A 19942-nucleotide genomic window follows, 5' to 3' on the forward strand; every position below is an offset into this window, starting at 1 on the left:
AGTGAAAACTCAGGACTAAGCAAAAGTGTACAACTACAAGCATTCTTCACTTTATCCTTCAGTGTAGCTGGAGGTTCTTGCAATAAGATCATTGCATTCCAAACAAGACATACTGAAAATTCCACACATTCCAGAAAGTTGATGCTCACATGATGCTAAAGATGTTAACGAGCATACAGGCTATCTTCATTAGAATGTTACAATCTGTATGTTAACTAGTATAACTTTCCTGAAGAATTTCTGATAAACTAAATCAGTCCCATGTTACTTGTTTCTACTGCAACTCATAATGCATCCTTCAGAACCCTCAGCACATTCTACGATAAGTTCACTTTATACAATGCAGTTTCTCTCTTCGTGCATTTAGAAACCAAAAAGTTATTTTCATGCCATTTTTTACCCAAGAAAGTCAAGTTACCTGTGCAGGGAAGGAAGGGTTACTATGGCAAGTGCTCAAAAGCAACAATCAAATCATATCCTCCACTTAGTGACAACCTAAGAATTTAGATCGCGCCCCACCCACAGAACTGCACTGCAGTTGCCCTCTGTGCATCCAGGCTTCAAAACATAATTTGCTAGAGATGTCCACATACTGAAAGAATTACGCCTCTGCTGTGACGTCATGTAAATGAGTGAACATATTGGTTAACTCATTTCACGCTGGACAGCGACAAGTTCGCTGCTTTATTCTTAGGTTTTCACCAACCGTAGGGAGCTCGGGAACCTAAACATATATAGTAGCATTTTGACTAGCTACTTCAACTGCTTCTGCTTACTTAAGCAAAAAAAAAGAAAAGAAAAATGTGTGAAAAAATTTGGAGGACGCTTAAGCTTCGCCTTTAAGAGTGGAACGCGATAGCATTGAAAGAACCCTGACTGCTTCTCACGCTTCCCGGCAACTGCAGCCTATGTAACCGTAATGTTTACTGGAAAATGCTCGCAGCGAACGCTATGCATGAAGGCGGGTTTCCTGGTCGAAATGCGGCCTCTCGCATGGGTCACGATGTGGCAGAGGCAAGCGCTATCTGGAAGTGTTTCAAGGAAGCGGGCGCGCCACTCTGTGGACTCAGATATTTACGGGCTGGCGTGCGTAAATGGCGGACACCGTCTCCTGTCTATGCATTGTAGAAACACTGGAAAAGGGGTTTGTCTGAGTTTTCGGGTAACAGAATGATAATTTCTCGTATATTCAAATTGCAATACGAGAGCTATCATGTCTGTAGGTTGTGTGTAAGTTGTAGTTTACAATTTTTCCACATATTTTAGCTTGAGAAATTCAATTAGTTCAGTGAATTCCTTGCATCACATGAACCGCCTGGGTATGTGTGGCTTGAAAATGTTTTTGTCGAAACAACGCCCAACAACGGACGCCAGTTGCCGCCGCCAACGCTGGATTTCCTGCGACATGGGCTCCTTAACGCTATTGCGTTAATATATGCAGCTGCAGATTCAGTGGCCCAATGGCACTGTGATTTAAAGCTATAAATGCATTTATAAAAAACAAGGGAAAAGTCAGTCACACATGCCTTCTGTATTGGTCAACAATGTGCAAGATAAATGGAGAACTGTCAGTTTTAATGTATATATACCACTGCACTCGGAAGAAGCTATAGTAGCTGACCTGTCGTAAAAAAGTTAAGCTATGGTGAGATCCCATTGCTGAAAGGATCACTAAAGAGATGCACTAAATCAGTCTGGTGCTCACAGATTCTCTTCTTTATTTTTTAAGTCTGTCTGCATTTATTCTGAGGAATATGATTGCCAGTGAGAAGAGCAAATCGAAACAAACTTTTCTTTCTGAATAAATTGTCCCATTTAAGATTCAAGGCCTCTTTTTGGGATGCAGTAGCACACAAAAGTTGCCAGGCTGAGTTCTCGTAAATTTTCAAATGAAATGTAATGCTTTTATAAATAATCAACAACTACCTTCACCAGAGGTCACTAAGTGAAGGTGGTGCCATCAAACTTTTGTTTTTATGCCCTTTCAGGTATACTAAGCTCTTGGTCACGATAATTTTATGTATTCTCTATTCCATAAGCACAACTTCTCTTTAGTGTTTATTTGGAAAACAGTGTGCACTTCTGTTAGCACCAACAATTGGTAAATGTGTCTGAAAACAGAAGGAAAAGGCTTCCTACCATCATACTGTCATGACACAAAATGCCTGTCAGACAATGTTGCTGCATTGTCGGGCCACAATGAGTATGAAAGTACTTTTATGACAGAACATCGCACAAAGCAGAGATTAGGGAGTCTCGGCTGGTATGTATATGTTTTAGCATCATCATTTTAGCAAATTACCAGAATGAAAATGCAGAGCAGTGCACGTGGCAACACCTAGTGACACTGCGTTCAATCAAGGTGCTGGAACAACCTTTTGCTATGCAGCACTTCCTGGTGGAGAAATACAGTGTATCAGGAAGTGTATGAGGAGACCACACTGTTTGAGCACTGCATCACATGATACTCCCACTGGCACTGCCACTTGCAGCTCCAACATGGTAGTTCACTAATGCAGTAATGCTAGAATGTACACATATTTGCTAAAGCTCTCTATTATGACTAGTACTCCAATTATATCTAGCTTCACAAGAAGGTGACAAACAGAGCTTCTGTGCAAGACAAAAACTTTCTAAGCTGCACAACAAAACATAAATGCAAAGACAGAAAGCCAGTAATGCAGACAAGGTGTATTAATGATACAGGTGCCCACAATGCTTCATTCTAATAGGGACTGAAAAGTCACAAGACTGCACACAGCAGATGACTGGAAAATATCCTAGACAATAGCTCATTTTGGTTAGCTGTGAACATGTTTCTGAAGACCAACAGCAAACAAAGGATCTTTTGTTTCATTGGTGGGGACTTCAGACAGTAGCTAGAGTAAGTGATGTAGGATTTCAATTTCTTTGAGACTGTTCTTACATTCTGTTTTCCTAAAGTAGCATCTAGGACTTACTCTCTGATAGCTTCCCTCAAAGGTGACAGGGTGAGAGGATGGCCGATCCTCACAAGGGTTACAGCAGTGCCAATGCCTCGTACCACCACACCAGACTCCCCTTCCAGGTCAAAGCACTGACGATATCTGCAAAGCAAATGTACCGCAGAAATTGAGTCCTCAGCTCTGTTTTATGCTTAGTTTTCCGAAGACTGAACACATGGCACAGTTGTCAAAGTAATGCTATAACACTGGCAGGCTTAAGAAAATTACATCATCAGAACAAACTCTATGTGGAGTGGCTGGCGCCAAATAATAGTCCTGCTAAACTTTCGTCTTTGTGCTAAATGTTACCAAGCTTTATTCTTGCTGCTCAGCAGCTGACCAGACCATTATAATCTGTTTACACTCCCTTTCCACCCATTCGCATGCCTGAATTGACTTAATCCTTCAACATAGACCAACATAGACCAAAGCACCAACCTTTTCAATAAAAGGATCATTCATTCATTCTTCTGGCTCAACATGACCTTGAATAGCAATTTATGTTGCCATCACGTGTCATGAGTGACAAGCAAGCCACGTGCATCTTTTGTGTGAAGATGACGTCGGTCGGCAAAAAGAAGGAACATACAAAGGCAAAAAAGAAGTCATCTCAAGAGAAGGCAAGTGAAGCGCATGAAGCACGGGAAAAGAGGCAGAAAAAGCTGCCAAAGAGAGATGAGCTGGCATCGCTGACGTGGGCACGGGCTGGTGCAGACGCATCACCAGCTGTGCTCCGGTGACGTAATCGGGATTCATCGGGGACCCAGACTGGAGAGGGGACATCTGAGAGTTGGCCGGCGACAGCTCCAGTTCCTGAGCCTCGGCTACGGCATCGTGGCAGTGTTCCATTGCCTTGGTACAGCTCCGTGAAGCCATCAGCTGCCACCATCCAATGCCATGGAGGCAATCGCTGGGCCACGTCAGCGACCCAGTGCTCTACCGGCTACAACCACGTCCTGTGCCACGTGGGTCCCGGGTGCACTGACGCCACTGCGGTAACCAGCTCCGTAAAGTGACAGCGATGGAGGGCAACGCCTGTGGCGTGTTGGAGTTAAACAGCGGCATCTTGCGACACACCGACCAGCCACCGCCATGTCGTGATGGTCAGACTGTTCTTTAGCCTATTGGGAACTGAGACACTAGAACTAGGGTGTTGCTTTGCATTTTATTATTATTATTATTATTATTATTATTATTATTATTATTATTTAGCGGGTGCTTATAGAGTTATTCGCTGTATTTCTTTATAATGTCTTTGGCCTCCTCATTTTCATGCCATAGATGTTTTCTGTCATCTACACATTGTCTTCTGTCTGTTTCTATAGTTCCGAAATTGATGATATCATGCAAGCTCTTTGCCAAATACAACCTTTCCATCTTGTTCACATCTCTAAAAAGGTGAGCATAACCAATCGCATCATGTAATAGAATGGCAAGATGAGTGTGCTCAGACAGCTCGACTTGGGTGACCTGGTTAAAGTCACAGTGCATAAAGTTTCACAGAAGACCATAAAGCAGAACAAGATCCTCACACACTTACGCTACAACTGTGTTTCCACCAAGTTCCAAAGCTTTGTGGCCGATTCGTCGCTGAACTTCACCTAAATAGAGAGCAACACCAATATAGTGGCAGCTTACCAAACTAAGCAAAGCAAATGGCACAGAATACAGTTACTCATCTAACTTTGTGTACAAAGCAAGTTCACAACAGTAAACACTTGGGCTGATTGGTACAAGGCTACGTAATAGTTAACAGCCCGATTTCATCTAGCAAAACCTTTGTTGAGCAAGTTAGTGCTTAGATTTCATGGTATAGCAAGTGCAAAGAAAGTGGACAAGAACAAAAACAGACATGAACAAATGCCCAGCATTTGTTATTGCCGGCTTTTTTCATGCCGGCTATATCACAAAATCTAGGCAAGGTGACGAGAGACATAAGGCAGATTGATTTCACTGAAAGAGAAAAAAAAAACGCCAGGAACAGCACGCTAGTCCTGTAGTCAAGCGAGTCTCTTATGTTTACTGTCATTGCACTACTTACTATTATGTAGTCAAGGTGGCAATGATGTGGATAGAGAGTAACTTTCAAAAGCCAAAGAAATTAAATCAAGGGTTGCTGTTGGTGGTCAACAAGCATGAATTTAGGCAGTACTATACTACTGTAGTATATCTCCCACGGATGCATTTGTCAACACCACATGCTCCACCACTGATGCAAGAATTTGGCCAGGATAATGTAACAATTATATTATAACGCCATTCCTTCGAGAAGCTTGGGCAAGTTTGTATTTCTTCATGTTATAGCTATAAAGCAAGAAAAAATTTGGACACAAGGTGAGCGAAAGGCAGCACAAGCAATTCCTTGTCATTCTTCTTCAGTGGTCAGAGCAACGCTCCGCGTGTGTTGTCAAAGGAATCAACCAAATGTGAACGGTGGATGATAAAGAGCGCCACGAAATCGAGCAAAAGGAATAGCTACATTATACTGGCCTTAATGTATTTTGCTACAGCAAAATTTGCTTGCTTTCAGCTTAGATCTGGGTAGTAATAATTCAATGTAGCATGCAAAAGAAGCGTAAACAAACCAGAGAGTTTTGAAAACAATGTCTGCCGTGCTTCATTGGATGCTCGAGGAGTGCGTATCTTGTCAATCCACTTGTACTCAGGGTCGTCGTTAACCACGAGCTCTTCTACAAAGCCAAGTATTGCAAGAGCGTGGTAACCCTGGGGGATGCCACTGCCTAAAAACACAAGACCCAAAGGTCATGCTTCTCTTAAGCAAGGTGGCTGCACAAAACGGTACTGATTACAACAAGTAACGTATCTGGGTAAATATTCTGGCAGTTCCTGAGATCACTGATTCTTTGTGTGCAAACTAAAATTTTAGAAAAGCTCACAATTATTATCAGTGTAAACTGCCAGTATAGAGATAAGACAGAATAGTTTGTGTTTCAAGAGAGCTGTTGAACAACCAGAGAAAAGGAAAAAGAAGATATGTCGAGAACAAGAACACAAACTGAAAGAATGCATGCCAAACCTGGTACACACAAGACAGGTGCTCCAGCACAAACTGGCAGATCATATGCCACACTTTAGACATACAAGACAAGCCTTCCTGCTATCATTTTGTGCCATTTGTTCTGCTTTTACGTGAAAGACAAACCAGCTGACAACAATATTCTGCAAGGAAAGACAATAAGAATGCCTGCTACTCACTGTAGAAGAAGCGCACCCCACATGATGACTCCCGGTACCGATTAGAATCATTAAATAGTTCTATTCGAACCACTAAGTTGACCTCCCCCCGAATACCTGAAAAGAAATCACACATTTATAATTGGCAGGAAAATCTGACAGAACACATCCATAAGACAGCTTTCAATTTTATTTAAAGAGAGTAAGGAGAAAGAAAAAAAGAGGGAGCAAGAAAGACCATAGCCACACTATAACCTCAAGTTTCCCATGAATTTTATGCTGTCACAGGCAGATTTTATGCTGTCACAGGCAGGCTACACTGTCCACCTCTACTTTGTGACCTGTCAGTCTATTATGACGTAAAAAAACACAACTCACCATGCATAGTGTCATAAATAGGAAGCCAACCAGACAGTGTAGACCCTACGTCTTTTCCAAGCAATGGGTTCAAGTCAATGTACACTTTACCAATGGCATCATTTGCACTATATGTGTCGTAGTCCATTATCCTGAGAAACCCAAAAGAAAAAATAACTTAGTGCCATAAAAAGGAAGTTTACCAGATGATAAGGGCCCCCTTCCTTTTCTAAGCAAAAGATTCAGGTCAATGTATACCTTTCCAGCGGCATCATTTGCACTGCGTGTTCCATAGGACATTATAATGAGGAAGCCAAGAGATAACAGTTTGCTACATATTTGCAAGAACATGCACAACATGAGCATACATTTTCAACAGGAAAACTACGTGCCACAAGCCACATGCTAATAATAAAACTGTTCTGAGCACAATAAACATAACTTGAATTAGTGACCAATTCAAATTAGACTGTTCAGACCTGCGAACAATGGTTCATATGAAACATGTAATTTAAGTTGCATTATTTGACCAGACATGTCAAATATAAACTGCAATGTCAAGCACATAATGTTTCTTGGCCATTAACCCAACACTTTTGCTCAATAAGCTTTTGCCAGACCAGCTTGTTTCTCATCAGACAACTAATTGCAACAGTGAAGTTTAATATCACATGATGATTCAATGTCATTAAAAATAAGTGACAGCATGTGGGACAGTGACAAGATATAAGACACTGCAGAAAACACTAAGGAATAAATTGTGGTCAAATATGAAAGTCCTACAATAACATTGAAAGGGGGGGGGGGTTATGGCACACTATCTCGTTAATTGTAGTACTGAGTTGCACCCATACTAACATGCCTCAATAAGCCTGCTATACCACTCCTGTTGGAGTCCAGGAAGGCCCATTACCTGATTTGCAGTGGTTCATCTTGAAGTTCCTCATCATCAACCTGGAAAGACAAGATGCTGAACTTGTACACAGTATAGCAAAATGGTCCAAATAATGTTTAACCGCTCATTTGCAGGCTTCCTTTATCTCTTTTCTTGAAAAGGTTAAAAAGTTCCCATTATATAAGATTGATTATAATCTGAGAACTCTTGTCTATGGTGCAAAGCATTGATGAAAGTGAGTGCAACTCTGGAGAACTGCTGCTTGTAATTCTTTCCTATGGCTTCCCTTGTCATCTCAAGAGGTGCTGCAAGAATGGTGCACTGTTCCAGTGCTTTACCATTTCTTCTTTAGGTACTACTTGCGGTTCAACACTGTGACAAACAAAGAGCAAAGAATTGCACAGGATGAGAGCTGCCTGTGTAACCATGCACCATATTACACAGTTCCTGGACTTTTGTCTTCATGCTGTTTAACTACAGTGAATTGAATTTGCACAACTCTCGGTTTCTTTCCAGCCCTCAACTGGAGCAATCTTCTTTTCTTACCGCTTTGTTATCCACAACTAATATTTCTGCATGGCCTGCTGCAAATTCAGATGGTTACTTTTTTGCAAACAGGTGTTCAATAGCAACAATCATTAGATTTTGCCGACCAGCTTCACTATATGTCATACGCACAAGTACAGTGCATTTATACAACAAGTTACCTTCGCTGAGCATCCTCATGCATAATAAAAAAATAAAAATAATCAGTGCTGTGGTGCAAAGGCTAAGACAATGCCAGTCCCACTCTCGGGACTCAGGTTTGCCTGACTGATGGGGTTTAGTGTGCCAACACAATACAGGGGCTATGGGAGACGTTGTGGGCAAGACTCTGGGTTAATTTTGCATACCCAGAGTTTTTAAGGTGTACCAAAAGCGCAGTATAAGAGTGCTTTTTCCTTCAGCCCAATGATATGTACAGTGGCATCAAAAATGGACATGCATGAGGCCAGCCCTATTAGTCGGTGGAATTATTGTACTGCAGGCATTCTGGCCACACGGTACCAAATGGGTAAGCAACCATGCCATTTCTCATCCCCACCAAGACCCCAACAACATTTAATGTGCTCAATCATATGCATGCAGTGAGCTTGAATGTACTTCACGAGATATTTTGATGGATATGCATATCAAAACATCCACAGAAGTTATTTAAGATCATTATTAAATGTTGTCTTCTAGCTAACTGCAGTAAATGTATATAAATATGTTCTGATTAATTCATAAATGTACACTGATAAAAATATTTATATGTGCTGTGATTTAGCTATCTGCATGCACTTCAGTTCTTGAACTGTACAAATCCTACACATTCATCACAAATAAACGGGGTGCAATTTATGCGACCGTGTATGACTTCATGAACTCACCTCAAAACGAAACCAGTCTGAATTCCACTGGGGGTTAAGGGATTTCTTGCATATTTCTGTTTTAAAGCATGTATTACCAAGTTTAACCTGCAAATCATGAAAAAAAAAAAATCATTGGAAAATTCAGGATCATCTGCATTTGTTGCTGTTTGCATGAAATCCCACTTTTCTCTTAATATGGTGCACAAGAAGCAACAACTTCATGGCACGAGTTCTTTAGATGATTTGCGACAACTTTCTATTATATTATTTTTTAAGCGCAACTGGACTTTCTTGCGTTCTAACAGGTTTAGGTAATAGTCCAGAAAGCAGTACAGTACACAGCAAATGATTAAGGCGCCTAAACGTCCTCACCTCGCCAAAAGCATCACAGGCTTCGCTTGCCCTGTCCATGATGGGCAAGTTCCTGGCGGCCACCAGCTTGACCCGTACTTTACCAGGCATTCTGGTTCTCGTGCGCCTGAAAGCAGCGTGTCGCGAAAAGTAGATTCGTCACGTTGTTAATTCCTTAAAGAAAACATAGCGCATGCAGAGATGTGCATAACTTGATTTTGCCGAGTCCTGCCAGTACGCGAAACTAAACAATCACCGAGCACAAGGACGAAAATACTCACACCCCCGAGCTCAAACAGTCACAGGTATCATCGCAGTGGCCTTACGAAGTGTACACACCACTGTGGCCTGGAAACGAACGGGGGACACTCGGTTACGGAGAGGCAACTCAGCTGTGCGCATATGCAATCAGCTGACCACTGTTTTGACAGCAAGCAAAGGCCAGCACGCTGTGCAATTTGATGTTCCCGCGCATTGGCGGCTGCGCTATCCTTAACCATCGCATTGCAACCGTGTTATGTAAACTCCTGAAAGGGAGAGATAGGCGACTTCTCTCCGTTTGTTCACGGGCACACGACACTGCACGCGGTGGCACACGCTCGCGATGGTTGCACCACGCGGGACGAGCACGCTAAACGGGTGGGCGCGAGGCTCACCAGAAGCTGTATAGTATGTCAGGCTTTAAAAGTTGGCAGTCTTCGTCGCATCTGCGTCACATTAGAAAAACATAAATGCGAGCGCAACACAAACGAAGTTGAAGGAGACAGCTCCATGAAACTCGAAGGGCTTGCAAAGCGGGGCTGAGAGAAGTTGCAAAGAGTAAACGGAAACGAGACAATTTTGTTTGTTTTTTAAGTCGTAAATTTTGCACAGTTTTTGTTACAGTTATTTCAAACGCGGCATACGCTAAGAAAATGTTCATTTTAGTTTCTGGGGTATATTGCAGTGGCAAATTGAATTGGGTCGAATAAATGTCTTAATTGGTGCGCCACATTGCAGGGCCGAGAGGAAGGAATCTCCGCGATCGAATGTCCGCTACCGCAGCCTCGCGCCGCCGCAGCCGCTGTATGCCGCTGTCGCTTCCGCAAATGTAGGTGTGCCGCAGTGGTTGCCGATATTGTCTTGCGGTTTGTCGCTCCACGAACGGTTCGCGATTCGTTGGATTGTTTTGTGTCGCCGATTTGTTGTGAGCAACGAAGCTTCTGACTCCGCGAGAATGTCAGTCGAAGAAGACCGAAGTCATTCGGTGACAGCGACCGGTGTCTTGATCAACGACCGAAACCTCCGACCAAAACTTTCGATGTACTGGTAGAAGAGGCGAACCTGTTGACAAACATTCCTTTGTTATGTTGTGACGACAGTGGACAGTGTTGAGTGTCACTAGGCAGTGACGTTCTGTGCAGGCAAGCAGCAATGGCGGTTTCCTACAGCGACCGTAAGTTTTTCTTCACCGCTGTGCAGCACTTGGCTCGATCTCTTGCCTGCATGAGGCCGACGCCCCCCGACAAGCTTGATAATTTGCTGCGTCTGTGCCCTCAAGAATCGTCGCCGCAGGGAACATTTCGAATTGACCAACGTGGACAGGAAGCTGTCATTGCTACGGGTATCTACTTTCTCGAATCGGGCTTCCAGTACAAGGACAAGATCGTACCTTATTTTCTCAAACTGCTTCGCGGACTTAGCAAAGCTGTATGGTTGGATGAAATTAAGCTGAACGATCAAGAACGCATCCCCGTCTCTGAGCGCTTTGCGTTTTGCCTGGGAACTCTGCTGAGTGACATCGCCTACCTTTGCGAAGACCTGCGCGAAGAGATAATCACAGCGCAGATTGACTTCTTGGCGGTGCTTGTGAACATCTGCAAGAGTTTTGCAGACGCGCAGACGCCGCGTGGTAGCACTGGAAAAGTAACCCTATGCCGTGCCATTGTACCCCTGCTCATCGGAACAGCACGGGCGCTTGGCAGGGCAAAGGCTTCGTCGCCGCCTCTCTTCTGTGAGATCTTCCCGCAGCCAGCGAAGGTGGTGCCTTCGACCGAAGATGCGCCACGGCCTCGAAGTAACAGCAATACAGGGAACACGCTGCCAAAGCGGCGTACGTTCAACAACTTCAGGCCGATTATTCCACGGTCATTGTCCGAATTAAGCCAACTCACACACAAGAACAAGTCCTGTCACGAATATGACGATGACGAATTTTCTAGAAGATCGTCGCTTCAAAGTCAGTCTGTAAGTTACGATCCCACAACATATTTTTTTACCAAGCATGGATCCAGCTACTCACAAATGCATGGAACACCAAGGATTCAGAACCCACTCATGCTTTCCATAAGCAAGCTGCAAACTATTCTCGGGCTTGCGAAAAAGATCCTTGCAAAAGATCTTCTGCAATTTTTGGATAACCAAGCAGTAGAAGTGTACAACACAGGGCAGTTGAGACTGTTTCCATACAAGTCTTTCAATGAGGTGCTGAACTTGGTGATGCTGATGTTGCTCCAAGAGCTGTTGTGCCACCAGACGGGTCATCCAGCACCCTTTACTAAAGATGTCCAAGAGTTTGTAAAAGTGCTTTTTCTGAATGGACAGACAGAACTGCAGAGCAAAAATCATGACGCCTGTGAAAAAGAAGACAGAGAATCTAACTATGCAACTGCCAACCGATTCAAATTGAATGTGCAAGCTAATGCAGCCTGTGTTGATTTGTTGGTGTGGGCTACTACTGATGAGAATGGAGCTGAGACCTTGTGCGGATTTTTGTATGATAAAATTAACTCGCCATGCAATGTCAAGCTGGCTTTAGGCCATATGCCCTTGTTGCTCGTTTGTCTGGAAGGATTTGGCAAGCTAGCCGAGAAGTTCCCCAACATTGCTCAAACGAGCATATCAACACTACGGGACTTCTTGGTCAACTCGTCTCCCATTCTGACAAAGCTCCACTACCAGAACAGCAACTCTGCCTCAAGAACTGGAGGAGCAGGAGCAGCTGGCATTGGTATTGCAGAGTCTTCACAGGCAAGCCACAAGTCAGGAACACTGACTGCTTCTATGGCAGCGTATGAGAAGCTTTGTGACACAGCTATTGAAAACTTATGCAGGGCACTGCGGGTGGGTCTGCAACAAGATCCCGAGTGTGTTCAGGCCTTTCTGGCATCAGTGTCTATCCGGCTGTATCAAGCAGAGAACAAAGACCTTGAGCCTAGTCTTGTAGCCACAAACACGATACTGGCTCTCGGTCATGTTGCAGTAGCACTAAAGGATACCCCAAAAACGACAAAGTCTATTCTTCAGTTCTTCCAGCAAAAGTTCTGCCAGCCTGCATCTCCCCTCGACTCGTTCATCATCGATCAGCTGGGCTGCATGGTGATTGCAAAGGTTGACCACACTGTTTATGAGGAAATCATGAAGATGTTTACCATGATCACTGTGGAGTCCAGCTCAGCGTACAACGTGGGCAGCGTTGAGGACAGAAAGCAAGGCTACCGTCATGTCTCCTTAGCAGTGATAAATGCTTTAGCCAATGTAGCGGCCAGCCTGCAAGGTGAAGAGGATCAGCTGGAACTTTTGGGGACTTTGCTTGAACTGTTTGTACAGTTGGGGTTGGAGGGCCGCAGGGCCAGTGAGAAACAGGCAGCGCTTAAGGCTTCCAGCAGTGCTGGAAACCTAGGAGTCCTAATTCCAGTGATCGCAGTGCTCATTCGGCGCCTTCCCCCAGTCATTGATCCCAAGCCTAGGCTTCATAAATTATTTTGGGACTTCTGGCTCTACTCTGTAGTCATGGGATTTACATCAGAGTCAGGTTTATGGCCGCGAGAATGGTATGATGGTGTTCGTGAGATTGCTGCAAAGTCCCCACTTTTAGTCTCCAAGGAGCACTTGCGTTCAGTACTGCAATACAACTCAGCCATTCGAAATGATACAGTCTCGCTTGGTGAACTGCAAGAGTTGAAGAACCAGATCTTGAAGCAACTCAAGACTGAGCACTCACAGGATGTAAGTGCTGTCGTGAACAAGCTGAATTTTTCTCAGTGCACCTACTTGCTGTCTGTGCTAAGGCTGGAAACTCTGCGAGTGCAAAACATGCATGGGGAAAACAGCTTCCACAACATGGTGAAATATATGGAGTTCTCAACAATACAGAAAGATAAAGCAGGAATGTGGCAGTGCATCATGGCTGTGGCTGACAAAGTTTTTATGGTTCTGTTAGATGTAATGTCTAATAAGCCCAGGAAGAAAGAGAGGGATGAAGAACTGGAGAAACATGCAACATTTTTGCTCTTAAAGTTCAATCATCCACAAAAGCAAATCAGACGTGTTGCCGACAAGTACCTTTCTGCACTTGTAGATACATTTCCTCATCTGCTTTGGAGTGGAAAGGTACTGTGGACAATGCTCAACATTCTCCATGTTCTGGCCAAATCACTTGAACTAGATTCAAATGAACTGATTTCAGAACTGCCAGTTCCTGGTACTTCATATGTCCTGACCCTGACAGACACCATGGAAGCGAGGGAAAGCATTGTCCAAGACTTTGCTGCACGATGCCAAGGCATTGTTCAAGAAGCCGTCAAGTGGGCCCCAATCATAACAAGATCACACCTGGAAGAATACTTGGCGTGTTACTCGTACACTGCAGATGGTCTCACACAACACAGTGGAGTTGCATTGGCTATTGAGAGCGTCTTGCAGTTTGCTGGATTAAACAACTACTCTGCACCATTGCCATCATCGACCTTAGACAAATGGCCCAGCTGTGTGAAGAACAACTGCTCGGAATTTGTTTGCTCAATGGGCTTGCGATGCAGATTTGCAGGCGAGATCACAGGACTCCTGATGGATGCAGAAGATGCCGAAGTGATGCACAAAGAACTCTCTGCACGGCTCCTGTCTCAGTTGAAGCAGAGCTGGGAAAAGAAGGACGAGCGCATGCACAAAGAATGCATCTTCCGCGTATGTGCACTTCTCATTCACTGTTCTGGTACTGACAGAGCTTTGCTTCATGCGCTCTGTTGGTCTCCTGTGGAACTTTTCACAGAGGAGGCAGTGAGAGGCACAGTGTCATGTTGGCAGTGGCTTCTTGCTGCCAGGCCTGACCTAGAGCTTCAGTTTCTCCAAGAAATGTCTGCTGCTTGGCACATGACAGTTGACAAAAAGATAGGCCTGTTTTCAGAAGACCCGCCTCAGACAGATCCATCTGCTGCTCATGAGGGAATGGTACTAGAACCAAAGCCACCATTTGTGCAGCCTCACACTATCTGGGTACGCTTCCTTGCAGAGCGCATTGAAACAGCCAAGTACAGCAGCCTTGATCAAGTTGAAATTTTCGCTCATATTTTACACCGGTCTTTCTCCGTAAACATAGGTCAAGACAAGAACCACTGCTGCCGACATGTTGCTGCAGTTGGTACTCAGTTCCGTTTGTTGACTGCTGGCCTGTCCTTGCTTCAAGGCGATGTCTTGCCCCATGGGATTGGGAAGAGTGTGCTCCGTGAACGGATCTATTCAGCAGCCCTTGATTACTTTTGTGGTCCTCAGATGTGCCCAACACAGCAGGGTGCTGACCTACGTGATGACATCAATGTTCTTGTAAAGTTCTGGTTGGCAGTTCATGCTGACAAGAAGTACCTGAAAGCTACTACGATCTCCGATATTTGGGAAACGAGCACACAGAGCAACCTTTCTGTGATTATGAATCCAGATCTCCGCGGAAGCACCGAAGTGCTCCAGTCACGATCAACTCCAACTGGGTGGATCAACACAGTACCCCTCAGCAGTAACATGTCAACAATATCCCGGAGGTCTTCAGCTGGAAGAGGCTCGGCTATAAAAGACGCATCTACAGAAGTCTTCGTGCGGGACTACCTAAAGAAGCGAAACCTTATTCTTGGTTTACTGGCTGTGGAAATAGAGTTTCTCATCACTTGGTACAACCCACTCTCCACTTGGGAGCGCAGTGTCACTGGAGAGGATGCCATTGCCACTTGGCGAAGCCAGCCTGTCATTGATAGAAGCATGAAGGATGTAGCTAGGCTGTCCTGGGAGACCTCTCCATGCCTGGCTATTTATGTCCCTTGCCGGTTCAAGACTTCAGACACTATTCGTGCAGAAGTCTCCCGCCTTGTGCAGCGAAACCCAACTGCAGTTTGTCATCTTCCTGAGGCATTGCAGTACCTTACAACACCTGAGAATGTACTTGGTGACCATCTGGACCTAAATCACATGCTGACATGGGCACGTGTCTCACCTATCAAGGCTCTTGCGTACTTCTCAAGGCAATTCCCTCCACATCCAATTACCGCCCAGTATGCAGTCCGTGTACTGTCATCCTTTCCTCCAGACACAGTGCTGTTTTACATACCTCAAATAATGCAAGCAGTCCGCTATGATGCGATGGGGTATGTCACAGAATTTATCAAAACTGCTGCCAGCAAATCTCAGCTCCTTGCACACCAAATGATCTGGAACATGAAGACGAACATGTATCTAGATGAAGAAGGAATGCAGCAGGATCCAGACTTGTATGAGCACTTCGACCACATTATGCGCCATATTGTTAACTTCCTGTCGGGGCCTGCAAAGCAGTTCTATGAAAGAGAATTTGACTTCTTCCAGAAAATCACAGCTATTTCAGGGGAGATCAGAGTGTTTCCCAAAGGCGCAGAACGCAAGAAAGCATGCCTCACTGAACTCTCCAAGATCGTTGTTCAGCCTGGTTGCTACTTACCATCAAATCCAGAGGCCGTTGTCATAGACATTGACTACAAGTCTGGCACCCCAATGCAGAGTGCAGCAAAAGCTCCATTCCTTGCGCGCTTCAAAGTCTGTAGGTGTGGAATCAAAGAGCTAGAGTCTAGGGCAATGAGTGTCGCGCAAACAGGCAGGCCACAACTGAGCACCGGCAATGAGTACTGGCAAGCCGCAATCTTCAAGGTTGGTGATGATGTACGCCAAGATATGTTGGCTCTGCAGGTTATCAGCCTATTCAAAAATGTGTTCAATCAAGTTGGATTAGACCTGTACCTGTTTCCATACAGAGTTGTAGCCACAGCGCCTGGTTGTGGTGTGATTGAATGCGTTCCAAATGCAAAGTCTCGTGACCAGCTTGGTCGACAAACGGATATTGGCATGTACGAGTATTTCATCAAGAAGTACGGTGACGAATCAACAACAGCATTCAGAGAAGCCCGTCGGAACTTCATCAAAAGTATGGCAGCCTACAGCGTTGTCGGGTTTCTTCTTCAGATCAAAGATCGTCACAATGGCAACATCATGCTGGATACAGATGGACACATTATTCACATTGACTTTGGCTTCATGTTTGAGAGCTCGCCAGGAGGAAACCTTGGCTTTGAGCCAGATATCAAGCTTACCGATGAAATGGTCATGATCATGGGTGGGAAGATGGAGGCAGCTCCATTCCGTTGGTTCATGGAACTTTGCGTGCGGGCTTACCTGGCAGTGCGACCATATCGTGAGGACATTGTCACATTAGTCTCTCTAATGCTTGACACTGGTCTGCCCTGTTTTAGAGGCCAAACAATCAAGCTTTTAAGGTCAAGGTTTGCACCACTTGCTGCTGAGAAGGAAGCAGCAGCATACATGCAAAAAATTATCAGGGATTCATTCCTGAACTTCAGGACACGCACTTACGACATGATCCAGTACTATCAAAACCAGATTCCATACTAAGAGGCAGCATTTGCTTTTGTACTCAAAGGGGTGACTAGTGCAGAAGCATCACCATTTTTCGTGCCTGGTGGTAACATCAGGAGTTATTATATAATATCTTCACCAGGCACTTTGATGGCAGCACTTACTGACTTAGGTTTGTGCACATTGTGGTGTTTAGGGGTCTTGCTTGTATCCTTGGTCACTTTTTCTTGTTTCTTGATATTTTCTGATGTATTTCGAGCTTTGTTGTCATTGCAGCAGGACCAACAATATGAACACTTTTTTGTTTTATTCTGGGAGTATTTGTTGACATGTAGATGGCATGACTGCCGACCAATGTTGTTTGCTTTTGGGGTACACTTCTGACTCCTCCCTGTAAGGTGTATGTGTTCTGCATTTGTGAACTGCAGCTCATAGATATCTGTTTAGTGACTGAACAAAATGCAGACAAATTGAGTCACATGGCACCTGGCCCTTCAACACAGACTCTGACAATTATTTATCCATATAATTAGGATTCTAAACAGTGAACTACATTGTGCTGTAATCCACTACAGGAATTTCGTGTTAATGCCAACTCATAGGTATTGAAGTTCCTTGTATGCAATATTGCTGATATATGTAAAATGCATTTCGTCATTGTTTGATGTAACAAATGGTGCATGTTTGCTAGGGATCTAGTTCTTGCAGCCATTATGGAGTTCTGCATCATGCACCTGACGGCTATAGCTTAATTGAGATATGCAGATGTTTTAATGTAAGGTACTCTAGCACATTATATGTATGAACAAGTGTATGCATTTGTAACATTAACAGCCTGTGTTGTTATGGAGAGCTGTGATAATTTGTTTTGGGCTTGTAGCAGGCAGTACTTGCTTGCAACTCAGAAATTCTTTTCTTTGCGTTGTTATGCAGGTCATGTTAATATATAGATCTATGTTAATAAAGATTTTACTTAGCACAGTGGAATGCTATATAGTTGCTTTCTTTCTCAAAATTTTCAGCTTGGCACTCCCATTATTATTATATAATGGATGAACCATGAAACCTCAAAGGAAAACATTCTGCAGAGATCTACCTGGTTGGGACCAACTAAGTGAATTAAAGATCATAATTTTATAAACCAAAATTTATTAAAAACTAGGTATTTCAAAGCCAATCCAGCTCCTCCTTCAGGGATGAGTGGTGAGAGAGATGCAGCAGTGCTTTTAAATGTTTCTTGGTCCTTCCTGGTGGTGACGTGTGTGGCGACCTTGCACATAAGTTATCTGATGAGCTCTCAAAGAAGTTGGTTTAAAGATGTTTTTTTCTTATGTGTCACGACTATAAATACAACAAAAACTACTGTAAAATCTTGCACATAGTACAACATGTGCTGCCGAAATTTTGGCACATCTAATTTATGGGCACCACAGTTTTCTTGGAAGGTCTAAATATTTCTTGATCTTTTATTACCAAGAAGTGATTGCTTTTTATTCTTAATTATTAGATGCAGCTAAATATGTCTTTTTATATGCAGCCCCAGAATTGCTTGCCTTACAATGAATGCATTTTAACTTTATTAGTTGCAGATTTCTTTTCTCATATTCGCAGCCCCAGAATTTGTTGCCTTATGCAGAGAATTTCACTGATTTCGCAAGATTGTGGCTTAAGATTAAAATTAAATTCTGAGGCTTTACATGCCAAAACTACAATATGATTATGAGGCACGCCATAATGGGAGGGCTCTGGATTAATTTTGACCACCTGCGATTCTTTAATGTACACCCAATGCATGGTACACAGGCCTTCTTGCATCGCGCTGTCTGTTAAAATGCGGCCGCTGTGGCAGGTATGGTTGTGGCTTGGAGACAGCTCGAGGATCAATGAACAAGCATCTGGATAATTTTTATTGCCATAGCAATTATATGGACACTCTGAGCGAATTTCTGCCATCGCTGTGAGGCTCCTTATATATTTAAGTACATGTATGCTATATATTCTACCATGCTATATGACGTGGTATATGCGGGTTATATTGCCGCACCATTCTATCACTAAAGTTGCTGAGACCAGATCTTGCATCCTTGACAAAATTATTCTTCAGAACTTTGAGAATGGCAGTAGACAAACAAATGTCATGAAACAAAACATTCACAGTGCATGTCTTTTATCTTAAATCTTCTGAGATTTAAATATTGAATGTGTGAAGCAGTAATAGAGCTCAAGCCTGAAAATGATGTAATTTTATTGGCGCGGTTACGCACTACGTCCAGCATTGGAACAGGAAAGAGGTTTGAAACATACCCGATATGGAAAAGTGGTGGTAAAGTCGCTTAGAAAGATGTTGGCTTTAATTAATAAACATACATTAAATGGTCCGACGGGAGGATTCAAATAGAGGACCCCTAGCACAACAGCTCCTTTTTACTTATAGTGAGCTTACATTTACTTCAATTCATTCTGCCACTACAGCTAAGAGTGTTACACATCGTATAATATTCTAACATGTTGCTATCACATTCATTGCTACGCCACTATGCCAAAAACTGAAGATCTGAAACTTTTATTAGACTTTTTAGTCTATTAAACACACTCTTTCTGGTAATCTTTCTTGTATTTGCATCCTGCTTGCTGAATAGTTTCTGCACTGCATTGTAATTTGCTTTTAGTACAACAATGGTGCTGTCCTGTTCTACAGTGAAGCTAGGGCATAGGCTATTAGCAAATGAATTAGGAAGGAACAGCGCCAACTAAGACGGTCACGAGAGGGAGAACAACACAGGATGGCGCTTGTCCTGTGTCGTTCTCCCTCTCGTGGTCGTCTTAGTTGGCACTGTTCCTTCTTAATTCAAGTATGCACCATCTAGCCCAAATGAATGTTGTCCTGAACTATGTATTAGCAAATGTCATCTGCTATTCAAAAAAAAAAAAATAGTCATATATATATATATATATATCTACATATATATATATATATATAGACCCGCCGTGGTTGCTCAGTGGCTATGGTGTTAGGCTGCTGAGCACAAGGTCACGGGATCGAATCCCGGCCACGGCGGCCGCATTTCGATGGGGGCGAAATGCGAAAACACCTGTGTACTTAGATTTAGGTGCACGTT

The 19942-nt window shown here is 43.6% G+C and overlaps 2 protein-coding genes across 2 annotated transcripts in view; one reads left to right on the forward strand and one right to left on the reverse strand.

Moving 5' to 3' along the window:
* The window catches only part of LOC126536868 (C2 domain-containing protein 5), a 68726-nt gene extending 58776 nt beyond the window's left edge, over window positions 1–9950 (reverse strand). Inside the window, exons 1-10 of the mRNA XM_050183893.3 lie at window positions 9833–9950; window positions 9458–9524; window positions 9198–9303; window positions 8844–8930; window positions 7450–7490; window positions 6558–6688; window positions 6201–6296; window positions 5570–5725; window positions 4525–4585; window positions 2961–3086 (exon numbers count right to left, since the gene is read on the reverse strand). Of these exons, the coding sequence (XP_050039850.1) occupies window positions 2961–3086; window positions 4525–4585; window positions 5570–5725; window positions 6201–6296; window positions 6558–6688; window positions 7450–7490; window positions 8844–8930; window positions 9198–9287 (788 nt within the window). The 5' untranslated portion in view covers window positions 9288–9303; window positions 9458–9524; window positions 9833–9950. The remainder of the gene's footprint in view (window positions 1–2960; window positions 3087–4524; window positions 4586–5569; window positions 5726–6200; window positions 6297–6557; window positions 6689–7449; window positions 7491–8843; window positions 8931–9197; window positions 9304–9457; window positions 9525–9832) is intronic.
* A 135-nt stretch (window positions 9951–10085) lies between these two features.
* Window positions 10086–17810, forward strand: Pi4KIIIalpha (phosphatidylinositol 4-kinase III alpha). The gene has a single exon (XM_050183888.2). The coding sequence runs from the start codon at window positions 10590–10592 to the stop codon at window positions 16857–16859; it is 6270 nt and encodes a 2089-aa protein (XP_050039845.1). The 5' UTR covers window positions 10086–10589; the 3' UTR covers window positions 16860–17810.
* The last annotated feature ends 2132 nt before the right edge of the window (window positions 17811–19942 follow it).

This window comes from Dermacentor andersoni, chromosome 4, assembly GCF_023375885.2.
Source record: "Dermacentor andersoni chromosome 4, qqDerAnde1_hic_scaffold, whole genome shotgun sequence".
Lineage (NCBI taxonomy): Eukaryota > Metazoa > Arthropoda > Arachnida > Ixodida > Ixodidae > Dermacentor > Dermacentor andersoni.